At 46.0% G+C, this 15,579-nt stretch overlaps 1 protein-coding gene across 4 annotated transcripts in view; it reads right to left on the bottom strand.

The window, feature by feature from the left end:
• LOC111853789 (zinc finger C2HC domain-containing protein 1A-like) overlaps positions 1 to 15,579 on the bottom strand; it is a 78,957-nt gene that overhangs the window by 15,384 nt on the left and 47,994 nt on the right. The window contains exons 1-2 of one of the 4 annotated variants that reach the window (XM_072711088.1): positions 5,545 to 5,658; positions 2,294 to 2,480 (exon numbers count right to left, since the gene is read on the bottom strand). The exons of 2 other annotated variants lie outside the window; for them this stretch is intronic. In XM_072711088.1, the coding sequence (XP_072567189.1) occupies positions 2,294 to 2,365 (72 nt within the window). In that variant the 5' untranslated portion in view covers positions 2,366 to 2,480; positions 5,545 to 5,658. Of the gene's footprint in view, positions 1 to 2,293; positions 2,481 to 5,544; positions 5,659 to 15,579 lie in introns of those variants that run through there. One more of the 4 variants, XM_072711089.1, reaches the window with a different exon arrangement.

Genomic DNA, 15,579 nt, shown 5'->3' with positions numbered 1-15,579 from the left:
CATACCTTTCAAAAACAATTTTCTCCTCATTTAACCCCAAATTCACAAAAAAGAAAATCAAACTTTTTTTTATAAAATGAAACCACATATATGGGTATAATTTGTGTCAATTTGAACTGCTATTAGGCATTTTTCCCAGGCCAGAAGAAACTTAATGATATTATACATATGAAAAAGGATGTAGAAGATTATTCCCGGAGGCTACACCCTCAGCTGGACTCATTTTCCTCGGTGACATGACTGTGGATTGATTTAAAGAAAATAAAATAAAACACAAGACCTATATACAACACAAACCCTGTAACACATTCAAATGATAAGCACTGGGACGGCAATGTACAGGCAATTACATTATATGCAAGAGAACATGACAGATATCCATCTATCAATCTGTTCATCTATCCATCCATAAATCCATCAAGCCCCTGTTTGCCTGCATTCATCTGTATATCTTTCTGTCTATCGTGAAATAATCCACATGTCCTTTATTAGAAACTGTAAGTTTAGGATATATTTCAAATTGATCTTCATAACCACCATTATGGTCATGCACGTGACTGTATTTGTATTTGATACTGGGCAGACACCGTTACCAGTATGGCGCGCGGTCGGACGCCGTTACCCGTACGGCGCGCGGGCGGACGCCGTTACCCGTACGGCGCGCGGGCGGACGCCGTTACCCGTACGGCGCGCGGGCGGACGCCGTTACCCGTACGGCGCGCGGGCGGACGCCGTTACCCGTATTGAAGAATTATTTCAGTAACAAACTATGCTTTGTAACCTTTGTAAGTTGTATTTGCACATGGCTAAAGATGTAAACAGTAATGCTGGCAGTTGCTGCTTAAGCCACATTAACCTGGCTTAAAATTTGTCAGTGACAAATTCATAACGCCAAACTGGCAAAGGGCAATGATACAAAAAGGATGGTATATAATATTACCGTGCCAGTTCCGTTTGTACTTATTTAAATTCACAGTACGCTGCATCAAAGAAACGTGTATGGAGAGCAATCAGTGGTGTGCAGTCCGTCCCAGGGCCACAGACAGGAATACACCATGGTCACAACGCCAGTCCATCACGGAGCCACACGCCCACACACTGGGAGCAGTTCAGAGACCCATTTCACAGAAGTGTATGTCTGCAACCAGAGGCCTAGCAACAGGACAGGCAGGGCAGGCCATTATTTGGGGCCCGGAGCTGGGAGGGGCTCCTGAAGGTGGTAATTACATAATATACTGCAACAATAGTTCTGCTTTATTTGTGTATTTTGTTTTTCAAAAAAAAAAAAAAGTGAAAATAAAAGCACTTGTGTTTATTAAATTCTTTGCTGATAATGATAATTTAAGTTGGGTGGATTGGCCCCATGTCTTTTTTTTTTTTTTTTTTGCCTAGGCTCCCCAGGATTCTTAAAATCTGCAATATTGTACTAAATAAACTACGGTGTATTTCCATATATGACCACTAGGAGCTGCTGTTGTATAAAGCAAGCGTTCAGTAAAACAGTATTTAATACACAATCACAAAATAATTTAACTAATTATGTAAAAATGCAGACACTTCACAACTGAGCACTAAGAAACACACATATTATGAGTGTATGTGTGTTATACACACACTCGCACACATAGCCACACAGGTTTGTAACTATATATTTGTGGGGACTCTCCATTCATTTCAATGGGGAAAACTCTATTCCCAACCTGACAACCTTAACCCCTACCCCCACAACATCAAAATAACAGGTTTTTATCACATGGGTCCCCACAATGTAATATACACATAATCCCCCTCCCCCCCACACACACACACACAAACACATTCCTATTTATCTATATTTCCCATACCACTTACCCAGTACAGGATCACACATATATTTTCTCAGGAAAAAAAAAAACCACAATTTAACATTATTAGAACATATGCCTATTTACAGTAACACATCAAAAAACATCAGTGTATGGATGGTTAAAATGTCACTGCTTACTGTAGTTAACTTCAGCACATAGGCTGTGATAAAATAGTAAAAGGGACTTCATCCAACCAGTAGGTAACAAACGTATATAAAGGTATATAGGGTTAGAGCTAGGCTTAGGGTTAGGTTTAGAGCTGGGCTTAGGGTTAGGTTTAGAGCTGGGCTTAGGGTTAGGTTTAGAGCTGGGCTTAGGGTTGGTATTAGGGCTAGATTTAGGCTTGCCAGCCCTGGCTCCAACACTAATGGCAACCCTAACCGCAACCTTTAAACCTTATTTATACTTATAGGTACAGCATAGCCTCGTCAATGCCGGTCACGCACCTCTCTAGAAATGCACCTACACGTCGAGGCAACGCAGACCGCAACAACCATGATTGGTCTTCTTGAGAGCATCACTCTTCCTCCCGCACAACTGTTTTGCTGTTGTCTGTCACCAGCTTCGTGGATTTTTAGTTGTGTTTAGCTCACTCCTAGCCTGCTGTTTTTGTCACGGTCGCAATTGTTCATGCTGTTAAAAAGAAAACATGCTTGCAGCAGCAGTTCACACTTGGAGAATTTCAGACGTGATTTTTTTTTTTTTTTGCGATAAATATGGCAATATTCATAACGCAAAAAAGGAGTTAAATTTCAGTAGCAAATACAAAAATAATTATGATTGGCTTGGTGAGCTCATGAAAAGAAACGGTGGTAAAAACAGATTTTTAAATGTATGATCTCGAAAAGGAACAATCAACAAAATTGCAAAGCTTGCTAACTTCTGTTTCCTATGTTTTGGCGGTGTAGCTGCAGAGGACACAGACATTCCAGCGTACAAGAATAAATGCTGGCATTGGCGCAGGCCTCTTGCATACATTCTGGGTAGACTCAGCACAGAAGTATAAAACGACCTTTACTTTAGGCTACCATAAGCCCAGTGTTCAATTGTGTCAGAAGTCTAGGGTGGTTCCTGGGTGGGCAGTCAGAGCATGGCTGGCCGAGGTAAAAGCTTTTATGGGAGGGGGGTCCCAGACACCCTTGGAGCCCCCCCCATTGAAACACTGAATCAGAGACAGAAAAGTCTCTGACATACACGACAGTCACTGAACCAGTCACGGGCCTGAATATTTACTTGATTATTCATTTCAAATTCATTGCTCGGAGCATTTATACGAAACGCTGCCTCCACGGCATTTCGTGTTTGTATCTCTCCTGAGAGAGCTAGCCTGTCACTCAGCCCTTGCTTTTCACTCACGCCCAATCAGAGGCAGCCATTTCCGCCGGTTCGCGTTCCGGGAGCGATCGCGGTCTGAACGGAGCTACGCAGCGTTAATTTCAGCTACGTTCGTCCCCCCCCCCGCCTCTCTGCACTTCCCCCACCGAGAGGCGAACGCAGATCGTGGTTTGGATGCATGCGGCGGGTAAAAGGCTCCGTGCCCCTCCCTGCCATTTCCACCCACACTTACTGGCTCAGATTACATGTGCAGAGGTCACACATGGTGTTTGTGGGCTGGGGGGGCTCAGCCCCAGAGTGGCCCCCAGCCAGAGCTGTGGCTCTCGGCGCCTCAGAGGGGGGCTTACTTGGCGTACCACGATGAGGCGGGTCAGTAGTGACACTCCTGCTGCTGCCCTTTTTGTGTGTGTTGCGCAGGAACATGCGTGTGCGTCTGTGCATACATCTGGCCTCGTGCACACGTGTGCGTAAAGATCCGAAGCACCAGAGTACTCAGTGTCACCATCTCCAAAAGCATCACATGGTTCATTACCAGTAAAATACTCCCCCACTGCAGTCTTTCCCAACATGACGTTGAACATTTTCAGCCTTTTCAGCATATTTGTTCAGTGTTTAGTTTGTTTGCTAGGCAGCAGTCCGGTGTTAGAAAACACGGCGACCCTGTGGAACCACCCCATCCAGTCTAAGATAAATGTGAAGAAATGAAAATTCAAAAACTAATAGCAGTCCAAATGTCTCAGTGTTCAGATGACGGTTTAAAAAAAGAAAAAGAAAAAACATAAAAACTTAGTATTGATGCTCTTTTTTCGTGTTTTGCAAACTCAAAGGTGAATTTTGCATTAAAAATAGGAAAACACAGTATAAGTTACCCTGCACGCACCTCTGTGCCATTTAACCACTCAAGTAACAGTTCATCAGCATTTTTTAAGAACTTGATAGAACTTTAATAAATGACAGGCTTCACTATATTTAACATATTTTCCTAACCAGACTCACTTTTTTCCCCTCTGTAATACATTAAACAAAGATTGATATAATAAAGTTTGCGGCTTTGGATGTAAATATGTTTTATTTTTACACAGAGGTTAGTTACTTCTCAAGGAATGGAGTGTTACCACACATATTTTACTAAATTGGTTGATTTTTTTTTTTTGAATCGTTACTTGATACTCTTTGCAAAAAAGGGATTTTTGGTTTTGGAAATAATGAGGTTTGTACTGAAATGAAGTTCTAAGTTCATGCGGTCTAGACGCGCTGCGTCTTTGCAGCTGGAACAAAGAGACGAGAAAAATCAGCTAGCAGTGAGTACAGTTTCAGTGATGGGGGTTCACCTTCCAGAGTTTAATTGCACTGCATGAGATATTGAATAACCAGGGCAACATTCCAATCACACATAATGGTGATAATGAGAGAGTGTATGCTGCAGGGTCGGAGTTTATGCTTATTGTGTATTCAGCATGCTGCACGCTAAGCTGGACACGGCTGCATCGTTTGCCAGTATTTTAGCGCACAATCTGACGTCACACATGGAACGACGCTGGCCCCTTTTCACTGGAATATAAATAAATTAGTCATACATTTCCGAGCCAGTGATTGATCAGAACAAATCTGCATACTAAACAACCTGGAAAAAAAAAAAAAAAAACCAACAAAACAAGTTGGTCTCATCCACAAAAGGTCCAGATGTAGAGGATGCGTTATAATCTGCATAGGCACTTCTGGTGACCTGCTGGGGTCATCTGAAAAGAGTTTCCTGCTTTCTTCAATTTAACCATAGACTATACAATATATAAACCAGGATAAAATATGAGTACGAGTCCTATTAATAGACCTCCTGGACATCGCCAAATCGCGCCATGTACTCCCCAGCTGTGCGCTATATGACCTTGTCTTAGTGCAAAAGATCATTAGCCAGACAACTCAGTCGGTCAGCATTTAATGACTCCAGATTTATTAACTGCACAAAAGAATATATTTTTATTATATAAGTATTCTGCGGGTTTATGTCTGGAGTTCATATAATGATGCCTTTCTATTCAGGCCGCAGAATCAAGCCGTCATTTTAACAAGCAAAATGATCAATGCAAAATCCTGTTACAAGACAAGCCACAATGGTGACGAAGGAAGTGAGACACTAATAGACATAAGAATGTGAGTCATTATATTAAAATAGAGTTACAATGGCTACATGAAGCGGAGCTACGAAGACAAAGGGTTTTTAAATTGGGGAGAGGGACCGAGTTGCAGAACATACGTCTGGAGCTACAGGTAATGCGTATTCGGCGCCATATCTGGGATGCGGGGGATGGATGGCGAATGGCTCCGGAATAATTTCCTGAGATGAGAATGTATGTTGACTTACCTTCACGGCGGCTCTTAGTGAAGCACTTACAGTTTCATTCAGCAGCTTTTAATGGGGTTTTAATGACGGCACCTGAGCAGAATAAGAGCAGGCAAGCGGCCGCGGCTTTTGATTTATTTCTGTACATGAAACGGGGAAGCCGTCTGCGCCTCAGCGAATGGGATTTTCGCCTCGAGTACATTCTCACGTTTGTCGCGCGGCTGTGCCGCCCCCTTTTCCTCCGGCCCCCCTCCCCGTCGCAACATCTGATTTGATTGTGTCTCTGCTCCCATTTGTAAGTAACAGCACTTAGGCTGGAGAGCCGCGGGTAGCTCGAGTGCCTGCAATGTATCAAAGAGGCTCGGTCGTCCAAAACAAGGAAAAACAATCTAGGTTAATTACCAAATGGAGCGTCTCCGGGCTGTCAGACCGCGGTAGCCTTAATTGTTCACCGTAGCGAGACTCTTGCCATTCTTCGGTACCGCTAATGCAATGAGAACGCCTCGCGGATTTTTACCGTGGGAGGCATTTTATCAAGTCGTACACAGGTGCACGGTAGACCCACGAGTGCATTAAAGATGCGAAACGTACACAAGGTAATTTCCAAGTGCTCCGAAACACGGCGCACATGCAGATTTGCATGCAGGCAATAGCGCGTAGTCTGCATTTAGATACAATACTTTACAGATTAAATATATGTGCTTTCCAGCTTTGTCTAATGTTCGTACAGAGGTCAAGAAATAAAACACTTGGGAGACACTTGGGAAAGAACAGCCTGGAAAGTACCTCCAGCAGGTGCTAAAAGCGGCATCGACGTGTTTTGAAAACGTATCTGCTAACGAGTGAATTGCAAGGAATATTAGGCGTGTACAGACTCAAATGTAATTTTAAGCTGCCGTGAAGTGACTGACAAGCTTGAAGAATGTTGTTAACCACAGAAAATTGGTACATTGTTAATGGGATATACTATTAATTTACTCACGATTCTGCCAAAATACCTTGGACGCGAAAAACGATCAGGAAGGGGAGAAGTCTTAAGGTCATGCTAGGTCTTGGGTCTTATCACGCGTTAATCAGATCACCCTGATAAGCAGTGGTGCAGTATGGCGGGAACGTTAGGACCAGTCCAAGGGCCCCTGAGTGACTGGGCCCTAAAAAAATTGTAACATAACTGGACTGGTCTGGGAGGGGGCCCAATATGATAAACTTTCATGGGGCGCAAAAGCTCTAGAGGTACCCTTGCTGATAACACAATGCTTCCGATTCTCCTTTACATTATATGTCCTTTCATGTGAACACGTTACCCTAAATATCAATCTACACATTCACAACAAAAAATCCTTAACTGATGCATAAGCTGCACTTTATCAAGACATAACAGATTCCTGTGCTGTTTCAACCCCATAACAAAATGCCTTTTCAACTAGTACACTGAAAATGATTTCCGAGTCATGAAATGTCATACTTTTTGGTGGCTGTAGGGGGCAGTCAGTAAAAACAGATGTGACTCCCAGGCGCATTCCCAAGATTCCTTTCATGTGCCCTGAATGCCTTCTGTAAAGAAGCAAAGTGTCTCTCCTACAACCACAAAAAAAAAAAGCTCTGAAGTGCAACCTCCACACAACGCAGCCATTTTTACATTAAATACACTATTTGCTTGTCCTCCACGCACTTACGTGGGATTTCTCTGGTTGCGATTTCTTCACAAACCTCTGAGGAATGCTGGTCAACTCGCTCGGTGACTCGACTGTGACAGTCTTCTGTTTTCTATTTTTTTGCAACTACAATAGACTCATTATTTTATACAATTATTCTGAACTGTTTTCTTTTGTACTGCGTACATATCTTTAAGTCATACTGAAAGACATTAATTCTGGTTATTAATGTCCTCTCGACAATGTACTCGACCACATGTTTTTCAGCGAATACTCAGAATGTTTATGCAATAGCCGCCACACGATAAATTCAATTTGAGAGTACAAAGGGCATTTTGATTTACTGTTCGAAAGCCGAAAGGCACTTTTGCCCGGCTGCCGCTTTCAGACGCCGTCCTGCTCGAGTGACATTTACTTGTCGGCATGTCAGCTGTTGGCAGGGAGCACAAGACGCCCAGTTTCCGCAGCATCGCCTCATCGCATGAACCTGATATGGTTTCATTATAATGGGCTTTATTTTGTCAATGGGCCTTTTTAACTCATTTCACGGAAGTGTCCTTGATTCCATTATTTTTTTCTTTATTGAATGTACTCATCCCTGGTCTCAGTGACCCAGATTTCTGCAAGATAGCCCTCCCTCTGCAAATGGGTACAGATCTATTAAATTCACCTATACAATTATAGAAGATAACCTTCTGTGATTTACCACTTTCATAACGTCATAGGGGCCTCATCTGACAGGCATCCCCAGAAAATTAGTTTAATTGAGTCAAATAAATTTATCTCCCTCAAAACATGAATATAGAAAAGCAGGATGCAAATATACACTAGCCAATGACAACTCCCACCCTTTGTCCTGGGGCAAGTATTATAACTGGGGCAAATGTTATTTACACTGTTTGCACTTTGAATGACCTGCGTTGACCATTAAAGTCTAAAAGCTTTATTTTGTCTCTTAGAAACCTTGAATAATACGGGCATTTATCATTTTTCAGAAATTAAGCAGACGGATGATATCTTAAAATATTACTGCAGGAAGCATAGAAGACTCATCTGAAAAGGAATATGATTATACGGCCATTTATGCTGGAAAATTGCAATTATTCTATAGCTGTTTAGACATGGTAGAGCTTAAACGCCACACAAAATGGCATTGGTTAAACTGGAATGTATTGGGAGCATGAAAAGGTCATTTAAGAGGCATTAACAATAATTTATTATACCAGTTCCTAATATTTAAAAAATCACAAACACCAAGCTAGCTACATATAGCTGACAATTAGCCTGCTTTAAAATTGGTATATAGTGTCGAGAGATCTTAAAATGAAGTGGAATTTGGGGGTAGTGGTTTCATTTTAACATTTTGAAAAGCATATATACTTGAAGCAAAACACCGGGATGGAACTGAAACGTAAACGAACTAAATAAAACAAACAGAGCTGGGCTCGAGAGCGACCGTCAGGAAGTGGACTGGCAGGTCCGCAGATCATCCCTCACGAGGGTTAACTGAGAGCACAGGCCAGGAGCCCAGCTGTGTCAAATTAGTGACGCGTTGGCGTGTGATGGACAGCCGTCCGTGACTCGCTCCTGGGGCCCCGCGTCAGCAGCTTGCCACTGAGGGCCACCAAGCCATGACGGACCAGCCAATGGGCAGCCGGGGCCACCACCACTGCCTTCCAAATGAGACGGCAGGGGCTCGAAAACATCACGGACACGGTTTCTCAGATGCATGCTCCTCGGTTTCTCCATTAGCGCCTGATAAATTTTAGCATGGCTGCTGCTGTGATTCATATTGCAGGCATATCAAAGACTCTGCCATATCCTACATAAGCCAGAGGATACACTCTCGGCTTCATATCAGCCGTAGTTTAAGTCGGAGCCGTTAAGTGTCATGGGTGTGTCACTGAATCCATTCAGTGTATACCCAGTCATTGACTGTGTGTGATGACTGGGACCGTCCCAGATTGATCTGGACTGATCCCACACAGGCCCCTCCTCATATGCACCCCCCTGCCCCCGGATTTCCTAGCCGGCTTTCACGTATCTCAGAAGGCCTGCTCTCCTTGTATCGATCATCCTCCAAAAGATTAGTGGCTCATCCATTCTGGCTGTGGTCCTGTACTGTGCTACAATGTGCTCATATGCGATACTTACCCAAAGAATTATGGGTAATGAAATGTCCTGCAAATAAAAGGAGACTTTTAGACAAAAGCCTTTATCATAAATGACTAAGAGATCCAACAAAGACACCATAATCATTTATCCTACGGGATATTATTCTGAATCAATTCCGGTAAATTCTTCAACGGTACAACAGCAGAATTAAACTGACAAAGGTCCACCTTCCAAACCACTCTGTAGCTTGCTTTATGTTCAAGTGCGGCTTATGTATTTGGAGACATGCTTTCATATTCTTACCCCTGGGACCCCTTTTACTCTGGCCTTTTGTGTACGGTGCATCTATGTATTAGAGTCCAGACATTCAGTGATAATTTAATAGCGCTGTAAAAATCCCAGCAAGCCCACAATGGGCTGAACCAGTTCACTGTTCCATCAGTGTGTCTATGCTGGGCCTCGCTAATTACCTGCTAACGGGTGCACAAGCATCGGAACCGGAGACCCCAGGATGCCGCCCCGAAGCCCCCGGGATGCCGCACCGAAGCCCACGGGATGCCGCCCCGAGGCCCACGGGATGCCCCCCCGAGGCCCACGGGATGCCGCCCCGAAGCCCACGGGATGCCCCCCCGAAGCCCACGGGATGCCCCCCCGAAGCCCCCGGGATGCCGCCCCAAAGCCTCCAGGATGCCATCCCAAAGCCAGCTGCTTCCATGGATCAATAAGAGAGAATGACTCTAAAACTGGGTGAGCACAGCTGGGCGGGAAATATATAAAATATGATAACCATCAGTGAACAGTGTTTCAGTCATGCGTAGAAAGTGGCTTTATTGGTCTGTGAGGTCTGGACTGACAGCCCGGCACCTACAATGATGCTGTTACCCAGCACTCGAATTAGCGAGCTGATGTCATCTCTGCACGCCTGGGGTCTTCTTAAGGATGTACGTGTGGCCCTGGGTGGTGCTCATAGGGGGTCCGCCGGTAACCTTTTAGCACCCTATGAACCGCCAGTAACCAGAGCGGCTAAATGGGAGGGAGATAATTAGATCAACTGGGTGCTTAAGTGCTCAGGTAGGATAAAAATGTACATGAAGACCAGCTGAAAAGAGTTGCTCCAGGTCACATGTATGACTTTTGTTAAATCTGAGACATAAAATAATATCCATATCTTGAATGTTATGTAACTGCTGTGTGAAAAAGTTTGGCATAAAGCCACTGAATGTCAGAGCAACAGTATTACTGTCATGTCACCGCCAGGCGACACCATCTGGGGCGACCGTATTACTGTGACGTCACCGCCACGCGACACCATCTGGGGCGACCGTATTACTGTGACGTCACCGCCGCGCGACACCATCTGGGGCGACCGTATTACTGTGACGTCACCGCCGCGCGACACCATCTGGGGCGACCGTATTACTGTGACGTCACCGCCGCGCGACACCATCTGGGGCGACCGTATTACTGTGACGTCACCGCCGCGCGACACCATCTGGGGCGACCGTATTACTGTGACGTCACCGCCACGCGGCACCATCTGGGGCGACCGTATTACTGTGACGTCACCGCCACGCGGCACCATCTGGGGCGACCGTATTACTGTGACGTCACCGCCACGCGACACCATCTGGGGCGACCGTATTACTGTGACGTCACCGCCACGCGGCACCATCTGGGGGGCGACCGTATTACTGTGACGTCACCGCCACGCGGCACCATCTGGGGCGACCGGGTACTCTCCATTCGTTTCTATGGGAAAAACCCTAATCTCAACAATGACAACCTTAACCCCTACCCAGCCCTAACCATAACAATAAGTAACAAAGCAAAATACAAGTCTAATGGTGTTTTTAGTTTTTTGATCGCAGTCACAGATATTTATAAAATTTAGATTCCGCATGTGGAGACTGGCAAAATTGTTTCCAGAATGTCAAAATAACAGGTTTTTTATCACATTGTGGGGACATTTGGTCTCTACAATGTAATATGTACTTGCGCACATACACACACACACGTACGCAACTGTGCACAGGAACAAGGGCTCACATATACACAGGTGGTACACATATCTCTACCCTTCAAACGCACTAGGTTGGTGAATGATGGGGGTTATTGCACAATGTATAATAAAAGCAAAATAATAAAAAAAACACAGAAAATGGCAGCGAGAGCATGCTGCATATAAATTGCACACCCAGGAAGATTACAAACTAAAAGTCCAGTTGCTCGCTCCAGCGTTTGAATCTTCCTCTTCCATCTAGCCTAGCCTTATTAATTCCAATCTGCCTTTGAATGCATCCATGCAGTCACGCCATTACTATTAAGTGCAGAGATCAAAGGCAGTGGCGCTCGCCGCCAAGCTCGCGAGCATCATCCGCGTCCCCTTTGATGCCGTAAGCCTCCGCGGTTAATGTAAAGGGGGACAGGAACGTGGCAGGTTGTCCCGTGGGGGGTATCAAGTGCAGGATGTGACATGTGAGGAAGTTAGAAAACAAGGACTGTAACTCAGGTGAGCGCATTTCCCTGCAGCTGCAGTAGTCGCGGGTTTCATCGCACGTTATAAACCCCCCCCCCTATTTTTTTTTTTTAGCGGTCCGTGGATATAGAAGGAGCCACGTATAAATTACTGAGTGCTGGGGGAAAAAGGCTTATCGTGAAGATGTGTGTCGCGGAGGAGACACGTGGGAAAATGATAATTGTGTCGACGAGTCACGGCAGACGCACTATCGATCCTCCGCCCAAGACCCGCTCCCCCTCTCTTCCTAGGGTGCAATCATATTTAGCCCCCGAGAAAATAGGATCCTCCATTTTTTTCTGTTAATCATATATCTTACTCGGCCCAGCTTGCATTTCCAATCTGGAGCCCGTCACACCGTGGTGATCGAGGATCGCTGTCTGGTGAAGGGCCAGAGAAAACCCCTCCCCCAGCCCCTCCCCCACTGACCCCGCCCCTTTCCACAGGTCATCCCAGAGGTCAATGCTGATTGGCTGACTGATGCCAGAGTTTTCATGCTGGACTCTGGGGGGCCCATCAGATACATCATGCCAGAAGAACCAGTGTATTCTTAGTGACAGTGTTTCCCTCTGTGTGGTTTAGGTACATGAGCATTAAAGTGCATTAATATCTCGTGTAAAAAGGGAAGTGAAGCGGTCCCATCATATCAGTGTGAAAGTGGTCACATGATCACAGTGAACAAAAAATAGCCAAAATTTGGGGAATACAATCTTTTCAAATTCAATTTTATTTCTATAGTGCATTTTCACAGCATTACATTGTCTCAAAGCACTTTACATTGTCTCAGCCCAAAGCCCCCAGTGAGCAAGCCAGAGGTGACTGGAAAAAAGAAAAAACCCTAGAATGAAGAAACCTTGGGAGGAACGAGACTCAAAGGGGGAGCCCGTCCTCCAGGGGGCAGCAGAGGAAGCCCAAACCCTAACCAGACCCAGAGGGGGAGCCCGTCCTCCAGGGGGCAGCAGAGGAAGCCCTAACCCTAACCAGACCCAGAGGGGGAGCCCGTCCTCCAGGGGGCAGCAGAGGAAGCCCTAACCCTAACCAGACCCATAGGGGGAGCCCGTCCTCCAGGGGGCAGCAGAGGAAGCCCTAACCCTAACCAGACCCAGAGGGGGAGCCCGTCCTCCAGGGGGCAGCAGAGGAAGCCCTAACCCTAACCAGACCCAAAGGGGGAGCCCGTCCTCCAGGGGGCAGCAGAGGAAGCCCAAACCCTAACCAGACCCAGAGGGGGAGCCCGTCCTCCAGGGGGCAGCAGAGGAAGCCCTAACCCTAACCAGACCCAAAGGGGGAGCCCATCCTCCAGGGGCCAGCAGAGGAAGTCAAATGAGCGAGATGGAAAAGTCCTAATTCACACTGTCCAAATCACCACGATGTGACAGGCCCCCAACTGGCAATGCAATCTTTTAAGGTAGTGGAGTCTGTCAGCTTTGGGGGTAGCTGGAATTAAAGTGTCCCACATGCAGTAAGGACAGGAGAGTTCATTACCGACAGTGCACTCTCCGCAAGGGGTGTAGGTCAACACAGAGACATCATCGTCTGGAAATGTATGTCCCAACAGGTCGGCGTGAGAAGCTGCGCTAATCGCTAATCCTGGGGTTCCACCATAGGCTGGTGATGCTTATTGTTCATGAATGAGTTCATATTACAGCGAAGGCAGACATGAGAAGCGTGAAGACTCAGTCACAACTGAGCACAACAAAGAGATGTTTGCTGGGCACCAGAGTGGCTTTTCAAAGACCCCAGATCGAAGTTATGATCTATATTGGCCACATGAAATCCTCAGAGTCAGTTCTGATTTTGTGAAGTATTTAATACATTTTTGGTAAATCTGATCTTGTGTGTCAAGATATTGCCTTTCATCACTTCTTAGCATGTTCCACTTTATGTTATTAAGAAAAAAATGCAAGCAGTTGTCTGTTTTTGTTATTATGCAAATGTGATATATAAACATTTACCATACTTTATACCGACTCACAGGACAAAAAAATATATAAAAAGCTGTCTGTCATTAGGTCTCCATGGCTACGCTTAGTATTCACTGTGGATAACATTCAAGAAATTATATTTAGTTTACATGGCCAAATTTCCATTTTTTTTTGTTTGCTTAAGTCAACATCAAAAGATGTGTCCCCTTTGTAGTGTAATTTAAGAGCAGATATGACATATGCAGGATAATTGGAGGGCCATTATTTTTCTTCTTTTTTCCCCCCAAAGCCAAAAAGAACGAAAAGCAGCATAATTATGCCCTTTGAGCAAGGACAAGTTAACTTTAATAGCAATCGCCGAGGTCCAGCGGGAAAACAATTGGAACTTGTATTTATAAATGTCATAGATTTCGATGATTATCGTAATGAGAGAAAATGACCACCATCATCCCCTCGTAGGCCATTAAACCTGCTCACTCAAGCTGCTCCCCAGCATCCTGCCGCCGCCAGGGGGGGCCCCCAAGCCGGGCCTGCTTACTCCCAGGCTCAGGGGCGCCCCCGGGGGCCCTCCAACAGTAAGTGACACATTTCCTAACAGCGTGTAGGGGTTGCAGGCGGTGCCACTGAGCTCGGCTCGGCCGTGTCACGAAGAGAAGCCAGACAGCGGTACCTCCAGGGCCGCGTTCAGATGCCGCTAAAACCACCGGGGGGGTCCGCAGGTGCCGGCTAAAACCACCAGGGGTGTCCGCAGGTGCCGGCTACCTTTTAGCGAGCTGGAATTTAACGAGACAGCTTAATACACCGCAAAGCGGCCGGTGGGTACGGCGTTAAATATCTAGCTATCTCTGCATTAACCACGGCACTGGCTTGGACATGGGCCTCTGCGGGGTTTCCTAATGCCATCATCAGGGGCCACTGCCACGGACGCAGACAAGTTCCAAGGCAAACGCAAACGTCGAAACCTTTAGCTACCTTAGTAAAAGCAATTGTATTATATGAAACTTTATTATCCATCCATCCAATTATCCGCCCAACTGCTTATCCAGTAGTGGGCTGCAGGGGGGCCCAGAAATCACAAAAATATGGCAGGGACAATGGATGGAATGTTCAATAATAATAATAAAAATAATAATAAGAATGTTCATCCATCTCATCTTCTGGGTGCTCCGGTTTCCCCCCCACAGTCCAAAAACATGCTGAGGCTGACTGGAGTTACCAAATTGCCCGTAGGTGTGAGTGACCGGTGTGTGAGTGAACGCTGTGCGAGTGACTGGCGTGTGAGTGACTGGCGTGAGAGTGACTGGCGTGAGAGTGAATGGCGTGTGAGTGAATGGCGTGAGAGTGACCGGTGTGTGAGAGTGACCGGTGTGTGAGAGTGACTGGTGTGAGAGTGACCGGTGTGTGAGAGTGACCGGCGTGAGAGTGACTGGCGTGAGTGACTGGTGTGTGAGAGTGACCGGTGTGTGAGAGTGACTGGTGTGAGAGTGACTGGCGTGAGAGTGACCGGTGTGTGAGAGTGACTGGCGTGAGAGTGACCGGTGTGTGAGTGACTGGCGTGAGAGAGTGACTGGCGTGAGAGTGACCGGTGTGTGAGAGTGACCGGTGTGTGAGAGTGACTGGCGTGAGAGTGACCGGTGTGTGAGAGTGACCGGTGTGTGAGAGTGACCGGTGTGTGAGAGTGACCGGTGTGTGAGAGTGCCCAGTGATGGGTTGGTGCCCCGTCATATGTTATCACCTGCCTTGAACCAGTAGCTTCTGGGATAGACTCCAGACCCCTGCGACCCTGCACAGGACAAGCGGGTAAAGAAAATGGACGGATGGACGGGTGGATCGGTAATCATCATCATCA

The sequence above is a fragment of the Paramormyrops kingsleyae genome, chromosome 4 (genome assembly GCF_048594095.1).
Source record: "Paramormyrops kingsleyae isolate MSU_618 chromosome 4, PKINGS_0.4, whole genome shotgun sequence".
Lineage (NCBI taxonomy): Eukaryota > Metazoa > Chordata > Actinopteri > Osteoglossiformes > Mormyridae > Paramormyrops > Paramormyrops kingsleyae.
Note: the sequence above shows the minus strand (reverse complement) of the source record. Positions and strands in the feature narration are given on the sequence as shown.